This window comes from Anabrus simplex, chromosome 10, assembly GCF_040414725.1.
Source record: "Anabrus simplex isolate iqAnaSimp1 chromosome 10, ASM4041472v1, whole genome shotgun sequence".
Taxonomy (NCBI): Eukaryota; Metazoa; Arthropoda; class Insecta; order Orthoptera; family Tettigoniidae; genus Anabrus; species Anabrus simplex.
This window is the reverse complement of record NC_090274.1, coordinates 129,374,949-129,401,427: the sequence shown is the minus strand read 5'-3', so window position 1 is coordinate 129,401,427 and position 26,479 is coordinate 129,374,949. Positions and strand designations below refer to the sequence as shown.

General features: G+C 43.2%; 1 protein-coding gene across 4 annotated transcripts in view; it reads right to left on the bottom strand.

Annotated features, from left to right (window-relative positions):
- Positions 1 to 26,479, bottom strand: part of Ypel (Yippee-like) — a 377,506-nt gene that overhangs the window by 79,884 nt on the left and 271,143 nt on the right. For all 4 annotated transcript variants that reach the window (XR_011018787.1, XM_067154922.2, XM_067154923.2 and 1 more), the window contains one exon: positions 21,920 to 22,104. Coding sequence is in view for 3 of the 4 variants with exons in the window: in XM_067154922.2 (XP_067011023.1) it covers positions 21,920 to 22,054 (135 nt within the window). In the remaining variant the exon portion in view is untranslated. The remainder of the gene's footprint in view (positions 1 to 21,919; positions 22,105 to 26,479) is intronic.

Here is a 26,479-nt window from a genome sequence, read left to right as displayed (position 1 = left end):
TGTATCTCTGTCTTACTATTATGTAATCTAACAGATGTCTTCTACTATCTCCAGGAGCCTTCCATGAATAACGTCGTCTTTTATAAACATCAAAAGATGTATTAGTTATTAATAGTTCACATTGTTCACAAAACTCGAGCAATTTTTCTCCTCTCTGGTGTCTAACTCAAAGAGTTCTTGAATACAATCATACATTTCTTCTACAACATCGTCTTCACTGTCTGTCGTTGAAAAATATACTTGAATAATGACTACGTCAACAGGGTCAGCTTTTATGTTAACCATCATAATCCTGTCACTGATATGAAGGGTATTCATCACATTTTGACACCATTTACCTTTTAGGATTATTGCTACTCCATTCATTCCACCTTTATCATTTCCGGTGTGTATTACCCTGAAATTCCCTGATTGAAAGTCTTCATTTCCTGCCCATCTAGTTTCACATACACCAAGCACATCTACGTCTTTCTTGATAATTGAGTTCTTTACTTCTTCCAATTTTCCAAGCTTACCTAGTGTTCTCACATTCCATAAGTTGAACTTACTGTTCTCTTTGCAAGGATTTCGCATGACGACCGGAGAGGTCTTGCTGCTGTCTCCACTCCTGCCGAATCTTGGCTTTCGACTTCCATGATTAGTAACTACAATTCTATTACCGCAACTTTGCATGGCTGCTATACGAGGAATATCCTTAGGATCTTTAGTGCTGTGGTTTCCCGTTGCCTTCTGCATCGCAATGTCGTTGACCAGATCAAGCCAGTTCATTCGCCTTTAGGGATGATTTCTCATCCCAAGGACAAGAGGGTGCCCTGGACCTCTACCTGCTCATCCGGCCTCCGAGGAGGCCGTTGGCACTTGGTAGAAGGGGACCAATTATACGGGCGATCACTCGGTAGACTCAGTTTAATGTCATGATCCAATATGGAAGTAATGAACAATTTAGACTCACTTTTATCATGTGAAGTTTTTTACTGTTTTACGTCGCACCGACACAGATATGTCTTGTGGCGACGATGGGACAGGAAAGGGCTAGGAGTGGGAAGAAAGCGGCCGTGGTCTAAGGTACAGGCCCAACATTTGCCTGGTGTGAAAATGGGGAAACACGGAAAACCATCTTTAGGGCTGCCAACAGTGGGGTTCGAAACCACTATCTCCCGAATAGTGGATACTGACCGCACTTAAGCGACTGCAGCTATCGAGCTCGGTATGTGAAGTATTTTGAGTTATAAGGGGTAATATACATTTCTGGGTATAGGGTAAGAACAATATCCAGAAGGATAAACTGTGACAAATGTTTAGGTCTCCGGCAGAGTAATGAAACAGATGAACCCTATTTTGAAGAACTCAGAAAGGTGGGTTAGTAGTGCCATCAGATTGTGTTGTGTGTGGTATCTGAAGACTAGGTAGGCTATCTGGATTGTGAAATTAAAAAAGTAATTTCTCTTCTCTCTATCCAGAGCTGCTTTAGGAAGAGGTTCTGGTTCGAACGCCCTCATTTAGATTGTCTACATCGTCGTCTTAAATAATTACAGAAAGCAGATGAAGAACAGCAGTGAAGATAAAAACAATAAGTGAAGGAAGCTGCCAACGCTCGACAATAACTGAACTTGTGAGTACTGTTCTTAAGGCGTTTTGTTTTTATTCGTGTAAAATGTGCATTTCTAACGTCATTCAATGCATTCACTGATGTGTGGCTTTCTTAGTATCATTTTACGAAGAGTGTACATTTATTATAATCATCGTGTTGGTCTAAATGTAGTGAAAATGTGCGAAGTCATTCTCTCGGCCTCCGCCTGACAGATAGGTACAGCGTTGCCAAGCGTACCTTCCGGCTCTGATTCTAGCACATAAACAGCAGTGATAGTGTAGCCATAAACAGTATCTTCAAATGGCTTCTTCATTCTTTAAACATTTATAAATACTCGTAGTCATCTATGAAACGTGCATCAAATTAAGGAGGAAATTCTAAATAATTTCATTTAAAAAAGCAATTTTTATCCTCCCCTTAAGCACTATGGCCACCAGTAGCACGAGCATGTCTGCATGGTGCGGTGGACAAACTTGGCAGCTCCATTACCTTCTAGTCAGCCTTCCTCATATGTTTTTCCTCAATCAAAATGCACCACGTTATTCACAGGTACATTGTACAAGCACATCTGATGGCGGCGGGATCTCATCAGCTGACTCCAGGAAGCCATCAATACCGACGATGCGCGAGTGGATAATCCGGGCGTGGGAGAAAATTAGTGTCTATATTGTTAAGAAGAGTTTTTAAAAAACTGGAATTTCTTGTGCTATTGACGGTCCCGAGGATGACATGTTGTGGAATAATGAAAATGAAGATGATGTGTTATCTGAACCTGAAAATAGTGATGATACTGACGAAAGTGAGGCCGCAGAATATTGAGAGAAAATAAACAACGCATTTCTGCTCTTCATTGTAGCCTAATGAAACCGTGGTATTCTTTTGTGTTAATTGAAAATAAATACCTGTAGGTAGCACTTTTTCACATACCGCTAATACATCGTTTCCCATCCTTTCTGAAGCACCACTCGCATAATTCCCTCCCTACTGTTTTCAAGAAAAAAAGGGGGGGGGGAATTACGCAATAAAATACGGTCGATACTTATCGACTGCACCCACTTTCGACAGCAAAGATGAATTATTTTCTTGTAATAAATCATTGTAAAACTCTCCACATGACATGTTAACCGACTCGGTCAGCAAACCGTTTCTTTCTTCTGACCTCTGTGTATTAATCAGACGCAACCTGGAATAGCGAAATAAAATTGACAAATTTCAAGCAGCTCACTAAATGTTTCAATGTCAGGGCTACATTTGAAAAACTCGCACCACTGCTTATCTAATGTTGTATGTTTATCAATTTCGGAACTCCTAGTGTAATTCTGAACATTGCAAAATTGGTCAAAAAGTTTAGAATCGTCTATCTCCACACCTTTAGACTGCAAATACTCGAGACAAGGAAGAACACCTTCAAACTGAATGTCTTTCATACTATGAAGCTTCATCTATTGGAAACATCATGGCGTTACACCACTTTGACATGTATTGAACGCACGTTTCATAAAAAACAACAACATGATCTACAAATGCATTTTCAGTGAGGGATTTCAGAAACTTTTTGACTTTGCATAGTGGAATAAACAAACCACAGTTTTCGAAAAAGGACCTAATTAAGCAGGAACAGAATTTGAGGGCTGAGAAAGAAAGTACGACTTTAGAGCTGCAAACAGTTTTAGCATTCTTTCTACTGCAGGAAACAAAGTCAACTGCTGTGACACAAAAGCCGTTCATAATTTATTTCAACAAACTCGCAGAATTCTTTGAAGACTTTTAAAATTATACTCTGTACATCAAATGGCAGTACATCAGTGCATGTGCTGGCCATCCAACCCCGATCATATGTTCGTTTAGTTTACTTTTAAGTGCTGAAAATACGTTTTTGCCTTCTCTACGATTAACCCCTCCAAAATTTACATTTGCATTGTCTCCACCAAAAGCAACACATTTAGCAGAAATATTATGCTTCTTTAAAGTCTCAGAAACATAATTGGATATTGTCCCTGAAGTTTTATTAGGACATGTTTGTAGTTCTAAGACTTTAGTATGAATACCATTTTCTTTATAGTCGAAATAGTGTATAACAATAGGAAAAAAATTTCAAAGCCCCATGGTTGCCACTCCGAACAAAGGAATAATGTTTTAGTGATAATGTCAATGGAATGAGCGGCGATTACATTATTTATGATAGCTTCAGTTTCGGTTCTAGCGCATGATATTTTGTTAGCAATCTCAGAATCTGCAAACAGCACTTTATCCAACTTTGATGTGCAGTCCATAGATCTATACGACTGATGGTGAGAAACAGTGTGATATGTCAATATTGCCTGTGTTGCCCGAACTTTCCTGTCTAGTGGGGTATGTTTAATCGGGAAAAATGAAACAATATTACTGCTAGAAGAACTGCTTCTAATCGTTTTTCTATGCTTTTCACTAGCAACATGTCTCTCGAGATCACCTGCACCTTTCTTTCCAGCAGTTACATAACTGTCACAAATATAACATTTCGCCTCACTTTCGTTACGTCCCTCTCTAAGTTCTCCGAGAACTTACATTTCCTCTTTTGTGCCTCGCCACTTTTGAGTGATGATATACTGATATTGTTCAACACAAACACTCCACTCACTCAGAAGGTCTGAATCCAACTAGCACAAAAACAACCATTACTTGACTGGTGAATCCCCGGCCCCGACCGAGCACGTTCAGATCACGTCGGGCGGTGTGACAGGCCCTTCAGACAGCACTAAACGTATGATTTATTATTAGTAAATGACGTAGTCTGATAGCGGTACCGTATCCAGAATATGGACTGAGATGGAGGAAGTGTAACAGAGGAAACAATAGGAAACTGAATGACTAAGGCTCCTTTCACACTACACGGTTTCGACCGTACGGCGACATTCCTTTAGTGGCGTGAAGAAGAGCTTTAGACCTTTCACACTACACGGCACGGCTGCCGTTGACTCAGTGGCGCACGCAGCTAAATGAATGCTTTCACACTGCACGGTTTTCTAACCGTACGGCAGCTCTCGAGCAGCTGTAACGCGAGGGTATCTAGACACAAGTTATACGTATTGGTATCGTACTGTTTTATTGTTTTACTTTGTTATTAAAATGTTCAGTGCATTGCTTTGTAGGATTTATCGGTTTGTGGTGTATAGCGTGGGGGTGTGTATATACACCAACACTTTTAAGAAAAGCTCAAAGTGCTAGGCTAATTTCGACAGAAGTTGTCAGACTACCAACTTAAGTGCGGTAATAGTTTTATTTTTAGATTTAGATTTTTTTCTTTGCTAGGGGCTTTACGTCGCACCGACACAGATAGGTCTTATGACGACGATAGGATAGGAAAGGCCTAGGAGTTGGAAGGAAGCGGCCGTGGCCTTAATTAAGGTACAGCCCCAGCATTTGCCTGGTGTGAAAATGGGAAACCACGGAAAACCATCTTCAGGGCTGCCGACAGTGGGATTCGAACCCCCTATCTCCCGGATGCAAGCTCACAGCCGCGCGCCTCTACGCGCACGGCCAACTCGCCCGGTAGATTTTGATTCAATGCCATACAATAAAACTTTCATCAAAGGAACAATTTTACACATGCACTAAAATTAAACAGAAGTACGGTGTGATAATACAATTAAAATTCGTTTAGTATTTGACTACACACTACGAAACTAACACACTAAAGAGATTGCCAGATACACGAATGCGCGCGGCAAGCGAGTGAATCATACCTCAGTGTCCATGACCTTGGCAATAAAATATACCCCTGCCACCCTTCCTCACAGGACATACAAAGTCTCCACTACTTGGTATGGCGCTATACAAATCGGTTAGCCGCGACAAACTACATTTTGTGCGTATTCCCGCTAATAATGTTATTGATAATTAAAGAAAATAAAAGAAATATTTATCTGATAAGACAACAGGGTTTGTACAAATCGCTTTTTTTAAATAATTAAAATAAGTCCTAGTTTCAGCCACCTAAAACGGAATAATAATGTAATGTTTTCTCCACAAATTGGGGCGGGGGCGACCGCACCCCCTCGCCCCCTAATCGCCGCTACTGCATTTATAAAGATCGGAATGCGACAAGAAATGCCTGGCGTGAATTTACTTAGAAATGAAGCCAGATTTTGATGTAATTGAAGACAAAGAAAAAACTGTGTTTGGTAATTTCACAGTTTAATGTTCAGCCACGAACTACTAATATTAAGAAATCATCCTATTATTAAAATGACACTTGTATGACTAGCATCAAGACATGCACTGGGCTTTCCACGGCAAAAAACCGTTGTAGTGTGAAAGCAACATCTCCACGGCAAAGAGCCGTAGTGTGAAAGGAGCCTAAGAATACAATATGCAAAAAGCCGGACATTTAATAGCAGAGGACAAGCATGAAAAAAGGGGGACATGTCCGGCAGGTCCATGTGTTGGGCTACTGCTGCAAGCGATGTTTTACCGCTCATCGCAAAACATTCTCTTTAAGGCTGAGAAAGACTGTTAAGCATAGCAGGAAGTCATCGGTGCATATCTTAACTCGTTCGGTGGGCGATGCGGCGATATCCGCGGCTACAATTCGCTTGCTCTGCGGGGAACGCGGATATATCCGCCGATTCAAAAAAAAATCTCAGTTACCTGCATGCGGAGGTTTATCATGAGTCTGCCCTCTAATGTGTATTTAGTCAACTATGTTGCGTCATCCACGAGTTGCATCATAACTTACGTCCGGGGAAGAACAACCTAGAGCCCAATAGCCTCGCACTGAAGTTTTAGCTCATCGTCTAATCGTCCCTTGGATGCAATGACATTGCTGTAGGAGGTATTTCTAGAGATTGCGATACTGAACAGACCTCTCTGAACTGTAACCTGATTTATTATCCCCAGTCTTGTGTTCTTCCTTGAAGACTGCAGTGTGTGTTTACCGCGAGTTACACAACATTTATTATCGTACGCATCCGTAATACAGGCTCAATTCATGATTTACGTCCAAACTGCAGAGACCAGTGTTCTATTCGATCCTTTTTCTTAATTTTTTTTCCGCTAAAATGTCTAAAAGGAATTACCGGCCCCCGCCGTTAGAGGAAGATAATTTAGTGGCCATGATAAACGAAATGTTGGAATTTAGTGGAGAGAAATGTGATCATAGTTGTGCCGAAGGGGAATTCGCAACTGACAGGAACTTACCTGCAGGCTTGAATGTATAGCTGACGTGAATGTTCAGCAGTCGCGAAAAAGACAACACGTGTTCGATCATGACAGTGCCAGTGATGACAATAATACTGATTACAATCCAAACCAGTGCTAGTTCTTCGTCAACTTATACTGAAAATCGACAAAGAAGGTCCCGCATTGATCCTCATCGTGATGTAAAGGGAAAACAAATACGAGCAAAATATTTTAATTACTTTTTTATGTCGAGATATGCCAGAACATAGCTGAACAGACAAATGATGCCCAGCAAGAAATCGCACACAAAACACAATTTAGTAAGATGAAACGAAGGAGTCGAGATCAAGACCGGGTCCGAACAAATAAGGACGTAATAAATCTTATGGCCATACTCTTGCCGCGGGGATGGTACAGAAACCTAAATTAGGACACTATATTTCTCGCAATAAATTGTCCACTACGGGTATTTTCCATGAGCTGATAACACACAAGAGATTTTTTTCTCGCCGAGCTGAGTGGTCCAGACGGTTGAGGCGCTGGCCGGACCTTGTGACCCCAACTTGGCAGGTTCGTTTCTGGCTCAGACCGGTGGTATTTGAAGGTGTTCAAATATGTCAGTCTCTTGTCAGTAGATTTACTGGCACGCGAAAGAACTAAATTTTGGCACCTCAGCTTTTCTGAAGGCTGTAAAAGTAGTTAGTGGGACGTAAAGACAATAACATTATTATTATTATTATTATTGTATTTTCCTCCACAGAATTTCACATATCTCTGACAATGAGGTGGATAATGGACAAATTCCTCCCAAAATGTACACGATAACTCCAGTATTTGTCTATCTGTTGGCAAAATTTTCCGAAGCTTATGCCCCTGACGGCAAAGTGTCAATTGATGTGAACCATCCATACATACATACCAAGAAAACGATCACGTTTCGGAATGAAATCATACAAATTGTGCGAATCCGAGACAGTTTATACAACATGTGTTTCCGTGTGTATGATAACGAACAGCTGTAAAAGGCATAACGCGGTGCAGACTGTAAATATTACCTGTAGTGCAGAGCAATGTAGTCCGTGTGTGTCGCTTATGAATTGTAGGTAAAGCGCTAACCAACATAACAGAAAATGTCATGAGTATTACAGTTTATAGTTTATGTACATGTAAACTTTGTAATGCAAACGGGCAGAGAAACTGAGAAAAGCCATTATGGTGTCAGTTTCAATGACGGTAAAAACCTCCCCGCGGTAGAGAGGGGGCAACGACTGTTTATGACAATTTGTTATATGCAGGCGGCTAAGGAATGAAGGGACCGAGCATCTTCCGGTCTAAGAAGATCTCCTCTACCAAGTGCCAACAGTCTCCTTGAGGGTGGATGTGCGAGTAGAGGTTAGGCCACTCTATTGTCCTTGGCACAGGAAATGGTCCCAAAAGGCGGCAGAACCTACAACTGGTCAACGGCATTAGGATGCGGAAGGCAACGGGAAACCACTGTATTACATATCCTGAAGGATATCCCTTTACGTTCACATGGCATGGCTCTGTTTAACGTAAAATTATCCGGAGTTTCTATTCCTCCATTCGAATCTGCGGTGGGGGGGGGGGGGATTCTTTCAACGTTGCTATGACTAGAATGCCCGACAGTTTTGGAAAGATCAAAGTGTACAACAGAGTTCGAATTGAAGGACATCAGAAGATGGCACAACTGCACTTCAGAAGATGCTTTCCATGCTGCAACATCACGTTCGGAGCTGGCTATGTGGACCGCCAAGAGATTGTTAGTACACTGCCTAAAATATTCAGGTAAATGTTACTGTATAAACGAAAACCAAGCTTTGCTATTAGGAAGAAGCAATCTCGATATCACAGTGTGAAAGCACTTAGTACGTTCTTGCACAAAGTATCGAAAAATTAAAATAGGATTTTTCAACAATTAAATACATTATATTCAAATCAATATTTCTCTTGAGGGCCCTTTAATAGTTCATTTTAGTCTCAGGTTGTTTTTAATCAGGTAACTTAATTAAATATTTGCTTCAACCAGGCGTTCTTCCACTTCTCCTACGAATCGGGCCTCACGTAGTCCGGGGGGCGGGGTTTTTTCCTACAAGGGGAGCGCGCAGGTCTTCCAGGAGGAAGACCCCCTGGCGCAGAATCAGGCCCTGCAGGTGTTCGTGAGATGTCGACACAGCTTCGGCAACTTCCATGCTGTTTCCATGTCAACAGATAGCCAGACGACGCAAACGACCAAGGACCAAGGGGGAAGTTTTCATTCCCCTGCCCGAAGGGGAGGGGCGGGCCACCTAGAAGGTAACGCCTTCTATCTGGCCAGGAGATTTGGCGGGTTTGGAGGATTTGTAGGAGTTGCATGAGGGGAAAAACGGTGATGTGTTTCGGGGTTGTGCTGAAGGTTTGGCCTCTTGGCTAAGGGGTGTAGCTCTGATCTCGTGCTTTTTATTGAGAATTTTACACGAGTTACATATATTTAGTTACATATATAGGGTTTGCAATACAGTTTAAAAATTCATATAGTGTTGGTACAGTTTGCCGGTAAGGGGTACTGGGGTAGAGTTGGGATGTAAGGAAGTGGAGGGTTGTTGTAATGTTGGTGATGGATGTGGCTAGAAGACGGAGGGGTGGTAGGGTGAAGCTAGTTTGGGGAATGGGTAGGTGCATGGCTTGCGGAGGTGTGGTGGGTGGTGGGAGTGGCCGGTTGTTGGGCGGGGAGCGAGAGTGTTCTACTCGGTGGTGCTGGCTGTGAATTCGAACGCCGGTGGTTATGCGATGTTGTGCTGCTTCTTCGGAGGAGAGTTGAATCCGTACCATGAATGTCGGGCCGTTCCTGGTGTAGATGCGATATGCTCGGAGGACTGGGACGCCTTCTTCCAGGATGTCTCTTGTTGTGGACTGGTGGCTGCTGGGGTGCTGGTGTTGCGGCGGTTCGAGGCTGGCTGCGCTGCGCTGGTTGCATCTGTTTGGTTGGCAGGGGGTTGCAGATGACTAGGTGGTGAGGAGCTCTGGGAGGTAATTATAGGGGAGGGATGGGTGGTCGTGGTAGCGATGGAAGTAGTAGTTGGTGTGGGCGAAATGGCGGTGGGGCTGCTGGATTGTGTTAGGTTGATATTCATTAACGGTGGGAAAGGTATTGGGGTTACTGAACATTTGCTGCAGAATATATTCTGGAGTTGGCAGCACTGCATATTGTTTGTTGTCGATCTTCGCTCCGCAGGCTTCGAGGACTGTTGTATCGTCTCCGTCGCGTGAAGGCCGGGAAGTTGTTCGATCCATGAGTCTGCGCACATCGTGGACTCGGTAGCCGGACTTTCCGTGACGGCGGTGTCCACACCTGTGATGAGAAAGGAATACATGGTGTTCTGGGGAGGCGACAGTCAACTAGGCGTCTGCCTGTTTATGCTTTTTGGGCCGACTGAGTTGCAATTAGAGGTGTGTTGGTTGAACCCGAGTTCAACGTGTTTCTCGTGAAGTAGGATTATAGTTACAACACTCTGCACTCTTTGTTATAAGCCCAAATACAATACGCGCACATGTGTCGTTCTCTCTGCACTATACTAAAATTTATAGTCAGAAATGGAGTGGAGCAAGGAGTTTACTCTGGACTTAATAAATCAATGATACAATAGAAAGGCCTTGTTTGCGGGATGTCTCGTCAAAGGAATGCAGATATAAAGCGAAGAAAGCCGGCAGTTTCCGGGAACTCAAAATTATCTATAACTGTTCCCGCGAGTGCATCGAAAAATAAAACTAGCGTCCCTCCGCTCTCAGTACAGTCGAGTATTGTACAACGTTCAGAGAAGTCGGGGGCGGGTGCGGACGAACTTTATACTTCAAAGTGGTTTGCTTTTGAAGCAATGGGGAGGATGAGGGGAGGAAATGTGCCAAATAAAACTGCATTTCTAAATCATAACAAGAAGCAACAGTGGCAATAACAAAGGCCAAATCCTTTTCATCTTTTTTTTTTGCTAGTGACTTTACGTCGCACCGACACAGATAGGTTTTATGGCGACGATGGGACAGGAAAGGCCTAGGGTTTGGAAGGAAGCGAAGCGACCGTGCCCTTAAGGCACAGCCCCAGCATTTGTCTGGTGTGAAAAAGGGAAACCACGGAAAACCATCTTCAGGGCTGCCGACAGTGGGATTCGAACCCACTATCTCCCGGATGCAAGCTCACAGTCGCGTGCCCCTGACCACACGGACAAATCGCCCGGCAGTCCTATTCATCTGAGTCCATTGTCCTTGTTTGAAAATACTAGACACCACTTAAATGTATTACCACAAACTGATATAATGAACTACCGTATCTGTATATAGAAAAAGGAAGTCAAGTTTAACATGTTTATTAAGTGTGGACACAATGTTAAATGAAACAGTATTCACCATTTGACATGTTGATGGTGTCACCAGTTAACATTTAACATGTTGTTGTTAAACGTTAATCAGTGGAGACCGGCCTCTAGGCTTCGCTCCATCAGATCGCCACTGCTAACGAACAACCATGCGTTCCTCACCTTATAACAGAGCTCCCGTTTACTTCTAAATCCTTGTAGGAAGACACCGCAGGCCTGCTCTTATAGCAGTAATATAGTTTTCTTTTTATAGGTAACTCTGCTAAAATGAAATGCAATCTCTTAGGTTTAGTGTTCTCTTTTGTTTGTTGGAATCTAACCCGTGACCATGGGTCGGACACCACCATTGATCGCCCGAGCAAGCTAATAAGCCAGTGAACGGTGGGTATGACCGCTGGTAATTAAACATTAGTACAAATAATAATAATAATAATAATAATAATAATAATAATAATAATAATAATAATAATACCAGGCGAGTTGGCCATGCGGTTAGAGGCGTACGGCTGTGAGTTTGCATCCGGGAGATAGTGGGCTCTAATCCCACTGTCGGCAGCCCTGAAAATGGTTTTCCGTGGTTTCCCATTTTCACACCAGACTTTACCTTAATTAAGGCCACGGCCGCTTCCTTCGAACTCCTAGGCCTTTCCTATCCTATCGTCGCCATAGGACCTATCTGTGTCGGTGCGACGTAAAGCCACTAGCAAATAATAATAATAATAATAATAATAATAATAATAACAACAACAACAACAATAGTCCCCAAGCAGGGGTTTACGAGGGGGTTGATTCTGACAATTGAACCGGAGCTACCAGACCACATTTTCAGCCACAAACATTAGACCAGCATATCTACTGATCATGTGTTGGGTATTGGCAATAGCTTGTGAAGCAGCCTTGACAACACAGCAGGCTGCTTCGTTGGCTTTTGGCTGCAGCTCAAAACGATTAACGCTTGACGTTCACTAAAACCAACCATCGAAAAGCCTCGTGGTAACCCACGTCTTGATCCCAGCATACGCCACCGGCGGCCACACTTATGGATTATGATGTGACAACGGAATTTCGTATCAAGCAGGCGTTTCAAAAATGATAGGGTGGGAAATGTTTCCTACCTGTCAGTGACATCAAACAGAAGTCACGCGCAATCTGGCGAAACCTTCACTCTTTTCAGGAATTTTAAGCTCGCAGCTGTAGCAATCAAAGTGACTGAACTGCAAATCGCGTGTACCACATCACACCCATCCGTGGTCTTCTCGATTTATTTTTAAAAACACACCGAATCGAAGTAAAGAGATAACAACGTGATAGGGATATGCAGAGAGGTGAGTGACCTCGAGGGGTACCTGTTGGAAACAGGGTCATCACACCCACGTGCCCTGTCCTGGCCGGGAATGGAACCAGACCTTGCGAGTAAGAAGCAGGCACGCTGGACACTATTGCAATGAAATCTGCAGGCTGAATGAGTTCGGGAAGATCGTGTATTGCGTGCTGACTTGCTGACTTCTAACCTCTTTTCTTCTCTTTCGCTGTTTTTCTTATTAGTTACGCCACTTGTGAACTAGTTGTTGCACGGAAATAACACTCGATGCTGTAGTGGAGTTAACCATGGCGATAATAAGCTCACGTCAAGCCATATGGCGCTCGCTCCTCCCTGTCTTCACTGGACACGAAGCTTGTAAACCTCTTCACATGGTTCATGACACTATGTGAAGGAGAGGGCATATTAGACTAGTCTATTATTTCATAAGAGAACTGAAAACCTTCCAAAGGAAAGCAGCACGATTTCGACAAAAGAGTAGTGGTACGAAAAGGAGACGAGCTGATCGACAATGCAATGACATTAGTAGACGAATCATTTTTTGCGGTGCTTTTAAAAGTAGGAAAGGTCAGAATATGGAGATAACGTCCGAATTCAAGAGGACAAATTGAGAAAATATTCGTTTATAGGAAGAGAAATTAGGAACTGGAATAATTTATCAAGCGAAATGCTATACACATTTCTGACCTCTTTGAAATAATTTCAGAAGAGAATTCGGTAAACGATTGGGGTACAGTCCAAACGCAGCTCCACTGTCGGGGTCGGAAGGAGCCCCGTGGTCACCAACACACACGGCTACCAGATTGGTGGAGTTCATAAGAAACAAGAAAACAAAGCAAATTGATGTTCACTTTCACTAGACTATTAGTTTTTGGAGACATTACACTTGACCAGTGTGGCTACTTGTTTTCGATACAACAAGCAATTTTGTTCAAGTTTTCAAAATTTCAAAAACTTTGTAGTTTTTATTTTCCAAATTAAGAAGTGTCCTGAGAACTTTTATCTGAGCCCTCGCGCGTTTCAACTTTAGAATGTATAGCGCTTCGACGTTTCGAACTAACGACTACCTGCGATCATGTCAAATATTAATTCGCTCAAAAGTGACACTACTGCCGTGTAGAAGACAGTGAGCCTTCATCCGCATGAATACTGCGCACAGTTTTCGAATTGAATCAAGGCCTTCGGCGCCTTACCTAGTGAGCCAGATAGCCGGGTGTACTCGGACGCAGTGGTTAATAACAGAAAACGTCAAATGGAAGACTTATGTACTGTTCCATGGTGGTCTGTCAAACTAAGATTAGTAATATACAGGCAATGTTACATTTCTATGGAGGTATTAAATGAACTAAGTGAGCACCTAGCGCTTGCGGTCGTCGCGTCGGGCTTCTCTATTACATTCGGAAGTCAATATGAAGTCAATTCTCACATTTTTGAACCCCACTTGTCCCCACTGGTGCATGAAGTTATTTTTCGTGTTTTATTTCAATGTATCTACACCTTTCTGCTCTTAATAACTGCAGAAACACGTTTCAACTATCAGAATGTCCGATGGCTATGCACTCAGGTCAGAACAACGAACACTACTTACTCAGCATTACACTGTACAATAATGTTGCAGCTAGGCAGTGTTAACTTATCTGTAAAGTGGACCTACAATTTCCACTACAGACTTATCACAATACTATTTACGTTTATGTATCTACAGAAGCATTTCAGGTGAAGTCCAAACTGATCAAGCTGATCCACTCTTCGGATGCCTTTCATTGCGATACACCCACTTCCCATATTTTTTTACACGGACCACCATCTCCATCTGTTTGTAGTTCGTACCAGCAGTGACAAGACTGTTGTCCTCCCAGCGCACCAGCGACGCACCACCAAAACTCCTGTAGTCATATGATCCCCTTCTTTTTCCTGTTCGCCTTTCTTTGACGAGGCCACTTCTGTCTTGTTTTCTTCAAATGTCCCTGTTGCACTCATTCCCTTTGAAGTCAGATGTCTCACCAATTTTAGGGATGTAAAGTAGTTGTGTGCCGAATCCCCTCACCAAGAGATCTAACGCGATGTAAATAGATGCGCATATCGGGAGAATTGAGGTGCGGACCCCGATTGGGGAAGGCAGAAAGACAGCCCTGAACTGATGATGGCCCTCGTTATTAATGAACAAGGATGATTATCGAAGACTACTATAAATGAAACACTGAATAAACATAAGGACAGGGTTTATTAATAAAGTAGTATTTGAATCAAGAAGCATGAAAAAGAAGCCAATTGCACAAGACAAATCAATAAATAAAACATGAACATACCTTCTCAAGCTTACCTCTCGACACCGTGGAGTGAGCTCAACATAATTAATAATGAAACACTAAAAATATATTATTACCAGCTCGCTGATTCAGTAACAACCTCGTTACAATTAGCATTCCAATCAAATTGCCGTGCGCACGGTAATATAAGCAGTATTCTTTTACGAGATTACATTATTCACACCACATATCTTTCCTTTCGCTATCCGCGCAACAATAGAACTCTCCCTCTCACAAAAGAATGTCAGCCCACACGTCCAGAGAGATCAACATAAAAACGCAAGAAATAAAGGAAGATATCAACAAGGCGCTGAGTACAGCATCTCTGGTCCAGAGATATTAAACAACAGAGGATTACAGGCATGTGCGATGATTAGAGTATAGACATGGCCGACAGGCGGCTAGCCGAACCCAAAGTAAAGACATGGCCAAATAAATAAACAAAGCTGTACCAAGGTACAGAAACAAGATCAAATATAAAATTAAAATTTAAATAAACTAATCGATAGCCCATCTCTCACTTCGTTCGGACACCAGCATTCATTCGAAACATTCACACGAGGTGCCAATACACATCGCATGACTCACCTTAACACAGTCCCAGGTCTCGGAGCACAATATAATCAGGGAAAACAGGCAGGACCACGTACTAAAGCCCTTCAAGCTCGAGTTTCGTACGACCCAAATGAAACTTTTAGTCGACACGAAAGTCATGGCTTCATAGATGGCGAAGTACAAGAAAACGAAGTGCACTAAAAATGCGAAGAGTCGTAAACCAAAATTCAGATGAACAGTAATCATAATAACAAGCAGTGGCACTCACACAGGTCATTACACGCACCGAAGTACAAAGACGAACATCGACCACGTTATCAAGGATTGTAAAAATAAAGTTTACAAACATCGTAATAATAAAGTAACAACTAAAAGCACATACCTGTCATATCCACACTTAACTTACGATATGAATGTAGTAAAGGCTCTTATAAATAAGTTAAAAATCCACCTAAAACAGAGAAAGGCAATTCCGGACGGCCTGGGCTTCATTGTTAAAATATCTCGAGCAAGCAAGGCAAAGATATGCGTCAAAAGATAAAACCTCGTCTCGTAAAAGAAAAGATCGTCAATACACATCATGCAGAGTGCTGCGCTCTGTAGCGCATCGATGGAAATACGTAAGTTTTTCCTTGAACTGAGGTCGACACAACTCATTTGCATAGTAAAACACTGCATTTGAGAAACATGCTAATGGAGCATATTGTATGCCCCCTGTTTGATAGTTTCACCTGCATCAATAAGGGCTAGGACTACACTTCCACCAAGTCCAAATTCTTTCAGACTTTCGTTTTATATTGCTGTATACACTTGGAAAGGTATCCTATAGCCACTGGCAGAGAGAGAAATCTAGCAGAATTTCACAATTTTGCGCATCAATTGATGTGTGTGGGGGCGGGAGGGGGCAGGAGACAGCACAGTCAATGAGATGTAGATTGTAGTCCTGTCTACTTTGGAACTGCTCCTTGTGTGTTGCAATTCGACCTACTAATGCTTTTGAATTTTCTATCACCCAATCAGGGATATCGGAAACAGAGGTGCAAGCCCAATCTTATGTATGAGTCCCTATTTTCGTGTGGCAGTTTCCTTTTGCACGGTTTTCTGGTTTATCAGTTCAAAATTGTACAGATACAACTTTCAGTAATATTTTGACCACCACAGAACCTAGCCTTCCCTTTTCGTATTCTGTTGAAGCAATATGTCATTCACATTTACTGAGAAGTAGATTTCTATCGAGGTAATTTAGATTACGCTCGTACTCATCTATCATATCAACCGTTTCACATCCGATATCAGGAGGTTTGATGTGCTGCTCCTCTCCAAAGTCTGTCCTTCCTTCAAAACTTCCAAAATTTCACTCAACATCAAACTAGTAAGGGAATACATATGTCAGACAATGCATAGCATCCGATTTTCAGGACAGCTGTATTTACAAGCCTCTGTAACGTCAATAATGTCATAATTGACATCTTTGCATGTTGGTAGGTTCATAGGAGTGTCAACAATACGAGACGTCCCAAAGTTTACAATTATTGGAAATATTTGTTAATCCATAAATAAAAATCTTGCCTGTTGCTCAAAACTCTGCAGTATCTTGCCGTCATGCTCGCAATAAATGAATGATAAGAATGAAGAATGATGCATTCTTAGTTCTTCTTAGCTACAGCGTTTCCGAAACAAAAGGAAGTATCGCGGGCTTAAAACCATGCATAAATAACACACATTTTATTTTTTTATGACGTCGGATTTTTCGGACGCTATGCACTAATGGGTTAGGGTAGTAGGCAACATGCCGCACGAAGACATAGGATTGATAGTTGGACGTCAAAACTAAGAAATTTTCAAAACGAGTCGAACTTCATATTCGCCTCCTCTCGCCTCTACCTTAACCTCTTTGCTTTCGGAGTTACTAGTGCAAACCAAATCATGCATTGTACCTCAAAATCATCAGGTCCTTACGTAGACGTTCTCAAGCTAAAATTAGCTCGTAGATCTTTCATTACAATAACTGTTCCGTTGTGGTGTATCAATACAAAAGTAGCAAGGTCCACTCACTAACGGCGGCGTTCTTGTCCACTTTATATCAAACCTGCTCAAGAGAGAGTTCCTATCACCCTCGTCTCTACAACCACGGTAGCTGTTGCCTCCTTACCCATTTCTGCTCTCTGCTCTCCAGCAGCAAAACTATCTATTCTAAGGATGAATGCGTCAACGGAGGGCTTCGCCGACATTTTCACTTGTACAATGGTCGGCCCTTGTCTCCTTGGTGTACCACGAGCCCAGCAACCTGCAGAGCTCTGATGATACGAGTGCTGCGGCAAACCAGGCGCTCACAACTCGTAGCTGCTGTGGACATCAAGTGCAGTTCCTAACACGTGCCAAAGAAATACCGCCTATCACCCGGCGGCCCCGGGTTCGATTCCCGGCCGGGTCTGGGGTTTTTAAATTGTAAATGATTAATATCCCTGGCCTGGGGACTGGATGTCAGTGTCGTCTTTAACGTTCCTTTCCTCACATTCAACACTTCACACTTCCACCGTTTACAAAATACACGCAGGTTCCTAACATATGGTGCAAGCAGGGGGAAAATATCTTTCTAGGTCGACGCCCCGAACAAATAGAGTTTAAAAAAGTACTTTTACAGTTTTCAGAGACACTGAGGCGACGGAGTTCAGTCACGCAGGAATTGTTGTACGTGCTGGATGGAGGCTAGCACAGTGAACCAGGTCGAACCCGCTGTGACATAACCACACCAGTGTATTCTGTTACTCAAAACTTATTTAACTAACTGCTTGCTTTGTACATATACAGCAGCTAATCCAGGATCTTCACAACATTGTTACTTGCTGACGCGTTCTACCTGAGGACTCCACTTCAAAAGTCGGGAAAAGTTACTATCTCAAAACTACGACTTCTTATATTCAATCGTTGACAGAGTACCATAAGTGCGACATTGTACTTGGAACCTGGACTTCTGATTTAAACATTTTCTTTGGACTCTAGCGGAGAGTGGTGGTGATTACTGTTGTAAGATGAAGTACAATTGGGCAACCATCCTCTAACACTAATCAGAGAGAAAAAGTGGAAAGTGTCCAACACTTCGGCTAAACAAAGCCAAGGGCGATGAAGGGCGTGAACATGAAAGGCTAATACCGTCGGGGCGGAAAAGAGTTGACCACGGGAGGTCGAGTATGATAGATGAAAGCGAGGAACCTGGCACAAAGTGGAAACAATGACGAGACTCAGCTGAGGACCCCGTGGTCGCCAAGCCAGGCTCCCAAGGTTTAGTGGCCTCATACGATAGGCAGGGGGAACTCTAGTTAAGGCCAGGTTGGCTCAGGCTTGCTACATCTCCAGCGTTCGGTGAAAGTGTATCAAACATTGTATTTTTCACAGTTTCTCAATACAGCTAATATTAACGGAGAATTTTCCCAAGGTGAAGTAATCATATAATACACAGCCCAGTATTCGGGTCACCGGGGAAGACGTGGGTTCGATTCCCCGTCAGAAAGTAGAAAAAATTAAGAAACAAGATGTCCACCTCCACAGGTGCCTCCATGGCTTTTTTGATAGTGACATCTTCCTCTCGTTTTGTTGCACACCTTCACCATCTCTTTTTTGGCTTTAGCCCAAGTTCAAGCGAACGTCAGAGAGGCACATTGCTATTCTCATCTCACCAATAGTTTCCACTTCCATCTGGCCTTGTCCCGTTGCTTTCCATTTCTGTTCTTTAAACCTTCTACAACGCAATTCGCATCTTATTTTTGTCAAGCTAATGCAGTATATTTTGAATTCAGCAAGTAAATAGCCTTTGGCCCTGAGTACAAACGTCGTCATTCATGCCAAAAGAGCACACCACCACCAATCTGTCCACTGCCTGGGCACTGTGAACATCCATAAACATTTTCCACACCTGACATACCTCAGCACCTGAATGGGAATGTGGATGTTAGGTAAAACTCCCCAAGACCATTGTTCAGAGTGTGCCGACGTCAGACTCCACCCAGTGAGGAAAGCAACAGCTAGACAAGACATAGATCTGAATCACTTTCTGTATTTGTTATATTTTGAAGTGCTGAATACACCATCAAGCCATCAAATCATGCAACATGTGTCACCTGATGAAGTCCTATAGTTTTGCACGAGGTATAGCGAGTTTCCTCTGCACGATATAATTTTCCACGGTCGTAATTGTTAACTTTCCTTTTGAGCTGGTTCTTTATTAAATTACCCATTTCACGTCGCACCAATATGGCGACGATGGCTTGAACGAGAGAACGAGGCTGCCGAAGGTGGGGTTCAAACCCACCATTTGACAGCTACAGGGCCCGAGCCGTTCTCTCGGCGTTCCACCGCTTTTCAAACGACTCTTCGATCACTGAAACATGTCCACTCAGCTAATACTAAAACGGAACGGCGCTCGCTGCGTTGAGCGGATGTGATTGTTCTGGTGTCTTATCCTCATCACGACAATATAACTCCGTGTCTGATATCGTACGGCATGACATGATCCTACAAATCCTGTAAATGAAAATACAAAAATAAGACAATAACTTAGTCATTAAGTTTCTGATGTAATTGATGCATGGATCACACTCCGGGGAGGTCCATGACCGGGCAGATTGAAACCATTTGGATGGTCTGTAATGCATGGCATACGCGGGCAGTGTCACCCAATCGTCGTGGCTGCGTCAAATTAAAATAAGAACAATTTGTTCGTATGCAGAGTATGACATCTGGTAAGAACGGCTGGGAAAAATGGCAAAAGGCAAGTTGTTACAAAGAGTAAACAGGCAAGTTGGAAGTGACAGACAAGTTTAAAATATACTAAAACTATTGCCATGTGGAAAATCCACTAACAAGTACGGACTCCCACTGTAACAACACTGCAAGTCAAATACACTGTTTCGTGCTGGAACTACTTGCCTGGTGAATTTAACTCTGATCAAATAGTAAATGCAATGAATGCGCTCATTCTGATTGTGAGCGACTATACATAAACTTGTGGCATAGTTTAATACGGGACCAACCTCGTGTATTTACAGGGTCAAGGTAGTACTTGTTACGAAAACCTCTAAAGTTTCATCCAAAGAACTGAAAATGAAAATCTGGCATATTTCCATGCGTGGTGTTTCAGGGTCTTGATGGAGCCACGTGGCGGCAAAGTGACCTACGCTGACCTGTTTGTTCTAGACAGACTTCCACCACAACACTCGTGCAGGGTACCGGGACCGTCACAAAGTTAGCGAACCGGAGGAGCGGTCCATGTGGCTCTAGAAGCCATTAAGGACACTACATGCTCATGCTCTGAGGCAACTTGTAGCAACCACTTTATACCTCCAACCCCTGTGTCAGGGAGAGAACTATTCCAATATCACAGCAGAGCTCGGCATGGAACTCCGGTGTACTGGCAGAGAGAAAGAACACGCAGCCTTTATTATTACTTGTTATGCTCGACTAAGGACCGCATTTAACTGATCGTTTTGCTCGGAAAATCTCTTCACCTCCTGGCTAGTGGTTAGTGGTTCTGGTGACCTAATCGGCGATTATCGGCTAGTGTTCGGAGTTTACGTGTATTCTCAGTTTCACTAAGAGGTTTCCGCCTCACAGTGGATTTTTTAAATAGATTGTTCATGGAAGGCAACTGCCTGTTCTGAAATTTTACCCGTATGCTACAACATGACTTCTTTTGAACTAGGTAGCGCCATTTCAAAATCGGATACCAATTTTTGGGACAGTATATAGCCAGGTTCGTACGTGTGTAGGAGCCTTCATGTTCGCAGATACGTTGTTGAGCGGGGTCAGGGGCGTGCCTTGTTTTCTATTGACACACACACACAACATCGGGAAAGCTTAAGTTCCTAAGTAGTGTTACTATTGTCTGTACTGGGCTTGTGCAATACGGTCAAAGTAAAGTACTAAAGCGTTGCCTCCGCTTTAGTCTAATTCCGTTCACCCGATATTCACCAAGGTCTTCCTGTATCCAATTTCACTGTATTCTTTGCACACATGAGAGTAAAAGCCGGACGTGGCGTGTGGTGGTCAACAGCTATTTCAGTACGCAGGCTCGATGCTAACTGCATTCAGTGTCATCAGACACAAATTTACTCAGTCATAAGAAGCGTCCACCGAGCTCGATAGCTGCAGTCGCTTAAGTGCGGCCAGTGTCCAGTATTCGGGAGATAGTAGGTTCGAACCCCACTGTCGGCAGCCCTGAAAATGGTTTTCCGTGGTTTCCCATTTCCACACCAGGCAAATGCTGGGGCTGTACCTTAATTAAGGCCACGGTCGCTTCCTTCCAACTCCTAGCCCTTTCCTGTCCCATCGTCGCCATAAGACCTATCTGTGTCGGTGCGACGTAAAGCAACTAGCAGGAAAAAAAAAAAATGAAGCGTCCATTTTGTTAGACAACAGCAAATCTGAATTTCGGAACTGGTAGAAAGTTGACGACACAGTAGTTGAAGCCTGAGGGCCCCGGGACGCTGTACGTACATACCATTCCAAGATGGTTTCACACCAAGGTAGTCTCTGCAACATGAGCCGCATCACTCAGTACAAGAGTGTTTCTTAACGCTGTGTGGCGCTAATAGTGATGCCAGTGGAAGAGCTATTTTACCTTGGATATGAGCTCGTCGTGGTTGGCCAGATGAGCTCGGCAGTGGATGCACGAGTAGGTGCGGTGACAGTTGGGAAGATAGGCCTGGAAGGTTTTCACCATGATGCCTCGGAACACCCGGGAGCCCAGTGCCATACAGCTGTCCCGACGAGGCTCTGCCCGCCTCCAACAGCACAGACTTGCACCTGAAACAGAAAACAAGAGCAAATCAACACATCTGAGCTTCCTCTGCTCTCAGTACCGTCTACACCTCTCAACGCTCCCCCGCAGCATGCACCTCTCTATCAACTTGACCCGCGAATGTTTCCAATTTCCTTGCCGATTGTTGTTCAATTGAGGTTACAGAATCGTTTGGCACCAAAGTGATTGAGTTACACACCTTGGCTGCAATGTAACTTCCCTCCTACCGCCGATCACGCGTCTTGCGATGTTACGCTATTGCGGCCAGGCTTGCAGGTACGGCACAGCAGTGGACATCTCGCACCATTCAACGAAATGTTGGAGTACACTATTTTTTAAATATTTCGGTTTCATTATAAAGCGCTCAATATTAATATACACGGTTTTATTTTCCTCTATTTGTACATTCAAAGAAAACTGACACATTACAAGTATCGTGTTACAATGTACAAATATACGGACTTGACACATGCAGGGGATGGGAATGACAACATGTATAGTGAGAAAAGTAAAATTCTTGTTTTTCATTCAGTAAAATGCAAGGCTTGATTTTGCATAGTGTTGTGCTTTGCGAGTTTTATCGGACCTGTCTGGAGTCGAGCCAAGTGTCTTGTGATATAGGCTAGACCAATTACAGAAATGTTCTCATTCACTGCCAAGTGTGTCTCAGTCATACTCGATAAAACAGCCAGCTAGTTAGTTTTAAGAGAAAGTACAACTGGGTGACAGTACAAGAAGCAGGCCAAGTAAGGATGACAAAATTGTTAAGTGTTAAATTGTAGAAGTATTTTAAACAAAGGAATAGAATTAGGTAGTTTAAGAGATACATATTTACCACATGTTGTAATAGGAATTGAATCATGGCTGAGAAGCCCGTGGTGAATCAATACCTTATCTAGCCACAAACGTCTCCGACAAACTGTTATTTGACCCTCAAACAACTCTGAAAAAACTACGAGACCGTGTAGAAATTCTTGTTAACTCAACTTTGTTGCAAGAAGAACAGAAATTCCAAATTCTAAACTGTTCAATCACTCCAACAGGCAGATGAGATAATAAAAACCACTCAACTATCGACCGATCTCTGCGCCTCTTGCGAAGCTCGACATCTGTCAGGTTCTGAGTAGAGAGAACAGCCCTAATAGAAATGGCACAAGGGACCTTAAAGCAGAGAATCAAGTTGGCACTGAAAGGACTCTCCTAATCATCTACATCAACAGTCACACTCAATTTCCTGATACCAGGAAGGTTCGTGCCGAATTGCGAGAATGCGAATTTTAACTCTGGAGTGAACTGCCCCATAAGGATCACAATTATTTAAGGAATACACACCAGCTAATAAGTGGAAATCTGATCACCATGCCCTGTCATGTTCAGCAGCAAGATGACAATTAACGTCGCCGCAGTTCGCTCTTTACCGGGCGGGCAGCAGGACAACACGAAACACCTGGCCATGTCCTGGGTGCTTGTCCGTTCGGAACTTCTATTCTAACAAACAAATAAATAAATAAATAAATAAATAAATAAATAAATAAATGGCCGAGGAAACCTTAAACAAGTTTGCACCGAAATCTCCCCCAGGATTTCGTGGCACTCACTTGCGTCATACACAGTCCTTTGGACAGGAAACAATCTTGTACAGTTCTATGAATCTGAACATTCACACCAGCAAGGCTCGCCTAGGGGAACACAGGGATACTAACATCGTAAGTATTTGTCTGGAAGGGGTGCTTCTTACGATACCGTCGAGTTTTGCGAGTACTACTGCTGACTGCACAAACAATCCAAATAATTAAATGAAGCAACGGGAGGACAGGCAGCTGAGCAAACTCCAGATAAAACAGATGACACTATCTGGGCTCAGCATCCGGCTGTGAGATAAAGGGGCAAGGAATCAAGGATTCTCAACGCTCCAATCCGGCGCGTAGGTCGAAAACAGAAGAGTAGCACAATACAACAACAGTAAGAGAGTCGTGAGGAATATCGAACATTACTTTGCCTCCCAGATGCCCCACACCATTAAATGAAACTGAAGGCCATTTCACTAGAATATTTGGAAACGAAAATGTCCAAGCACGCACAGACTTGCCAAGTTCAGTTCACATATCAGAAGACTACGTAAACACTTAACACAGCACGGATTTTAAACATAAAGCAGGGACGTTATTGCGTTACTCGGGAGTGCAATGATCAGATTAGGTGTTGTGCCGTCAACGTTCAAAACGGGAAGAACAGGTATAAAGAATGACTTTCTCCATTAGACGGATAATGCAAGACACGTCGTAGCCAGAGGGGCTTAGTTTCATCACCAGAAACCAAAATATAACTCAATGAGGTCTACTGTTGTGTTGCATTTTTGGTTATAAGCAGAGTATTCGACACATGATCACGTCTGCGAAGGGAACTGTCTCCGAATTGTGAAATTACTAGTTGGCAATCATGTACAAATCGAGACTGGTATCAAGACAAAAACCATCCAGCTAAAAATAGACGCCCCCTTGTCACCACCTCTTTAATCTGGCAATCGATGATATAGTAAGAGTTCTTTAATCACGAAGTTGCCTATGGACTGAGTAAACTATCTTGCCTGACATTCGCCTCGATAGGAAAAGATGAAGGAAGTATAAACAGCCTCATCTTCCTAGCAGAAGATATCCTCGCTCTGATTGGACTGAGAATCGGATGTCACATACTCGTTGGTAAATGAATATGAACGCATCCGATACCTCGGCGTAGTCTTCGATGAGGCAGTTGTAATGAAAGGCCTCACCGGTATTGGAGCCTAGCCTGGCCCAGTCTGATATAGGTACTCGGCAGAGCGCCCCTTTGGCGAAGATCAGAAAGAGTTTTCTAGAAGACGTAGACAAGCTATTGGGAAGAGCAACAAAACACAATGGCCTGATGTTTTAGAGTGCGGTCGTGGAATACTGAACCCTCATTTCGTCGACGATGCTGCACAGATAAGTCTACAGATACTACCCTCGTCCCGCATCTGCGCAGAAACGTACCCGTCCAACGACAATGTATGCTGCAATATGGGCCTACCTTCCTGCTCCCTGTCAAGACAGACGACTCATGTTCAATAATCTTCAGAAACGTTATGAACAATGTGTGGCAAGTAATGGTATACATTTTGAACACACTTTGGTTTGTTTTGCCGCGCGGTAAGACATGACACCGGCTAGTACTGTAAAAGTTCCCGAAGACCCAAAGCGAGTTGTTGCTATAATGCCCACATTTACGAAGGAGCAATATGAATGTGGATTGTGTCATGATACGCTCGACGTCACGAGGACAATTTCCGTTCCCCCCACCCCCGCAGGTCTTGCGCCTCTCCAGAATTTAAACAACGAGTTTGCAGTGCGTACAGAGCGGAGCAATCTTTACACAGTGACAATGTCTAACTCGGAATAATAAATACAACACATATTATTGTTGTTTAAGTAATCAGTCCACAGGCTTGGAGTCCTCCATGCCACCCTATCCTGTGCTAACCTTGCTACATCTCTAATAGTATTAAGAAAAAGGAAAGGAAGTTCTCCATATGCTAGGACTGACAATGGAAACCTGAACAGGTCGAACCCTTGATCCGGCGTCAGTGGTCATCAAGCCACAGAACTGAGAGACAATCGTCGGCGGAACATACCGACCCACTGTCCACCACGACGTATCACTGAACCAAGCCTGCCAACTTTAGCTCACCACAGTGAAGTCGAGTGACTACAAAAGTCAAGATTTCTAACCAAAATGCACTTTTTTTCTCACGTTTACACAATGTAATACTCACCATGTTTGACAGTGCTTATTCTGCATGAAAGGAGTTTTCCTTGTTTAGTTCATAAATTTTCATTTTAACAGACATTTATCGATCACCGATTCCCTCTTTTATGGACTAATAAAAAGCCATTTCAATCGAATGCCTTAAAAAACAAAACCAGGGAAGTCCCAAGATGTTGTGAAGAATGCCACGTAATTATCAGAGGTACCCCGCCGATCCCGTTCTGTGATTAAGCAGTCCAATCTGGTTTCGGTATGTTGTGAACCCCCGTTCCTAGCTGCAGGTCTGCTGAGTGTTAGAGGTGAGTTGAACAGTAACATGTTCCGTTAAGCTGTTATAACTAACACGAAGGTGCTACCAGGAGTAACCAGACCTGTACAGTAAGCCGAAGAGGCGGGAAATGACTACATAAAATTATTTCGAAACAGTTCTCGACGGATCTGTGTGATAGCGTCCGTGTTTTGTAAATTTCCTCAGGCATGTAAAGACGGGATTATTAACCTCAGTCTGAGCGTCCCGAGTGTCGACCAAATGAGTCTAGTGTGGGCTGATAACCGCGGATAAATTCAGTGCGAGACGTCACTATGTGGTGGCGGTGTGGC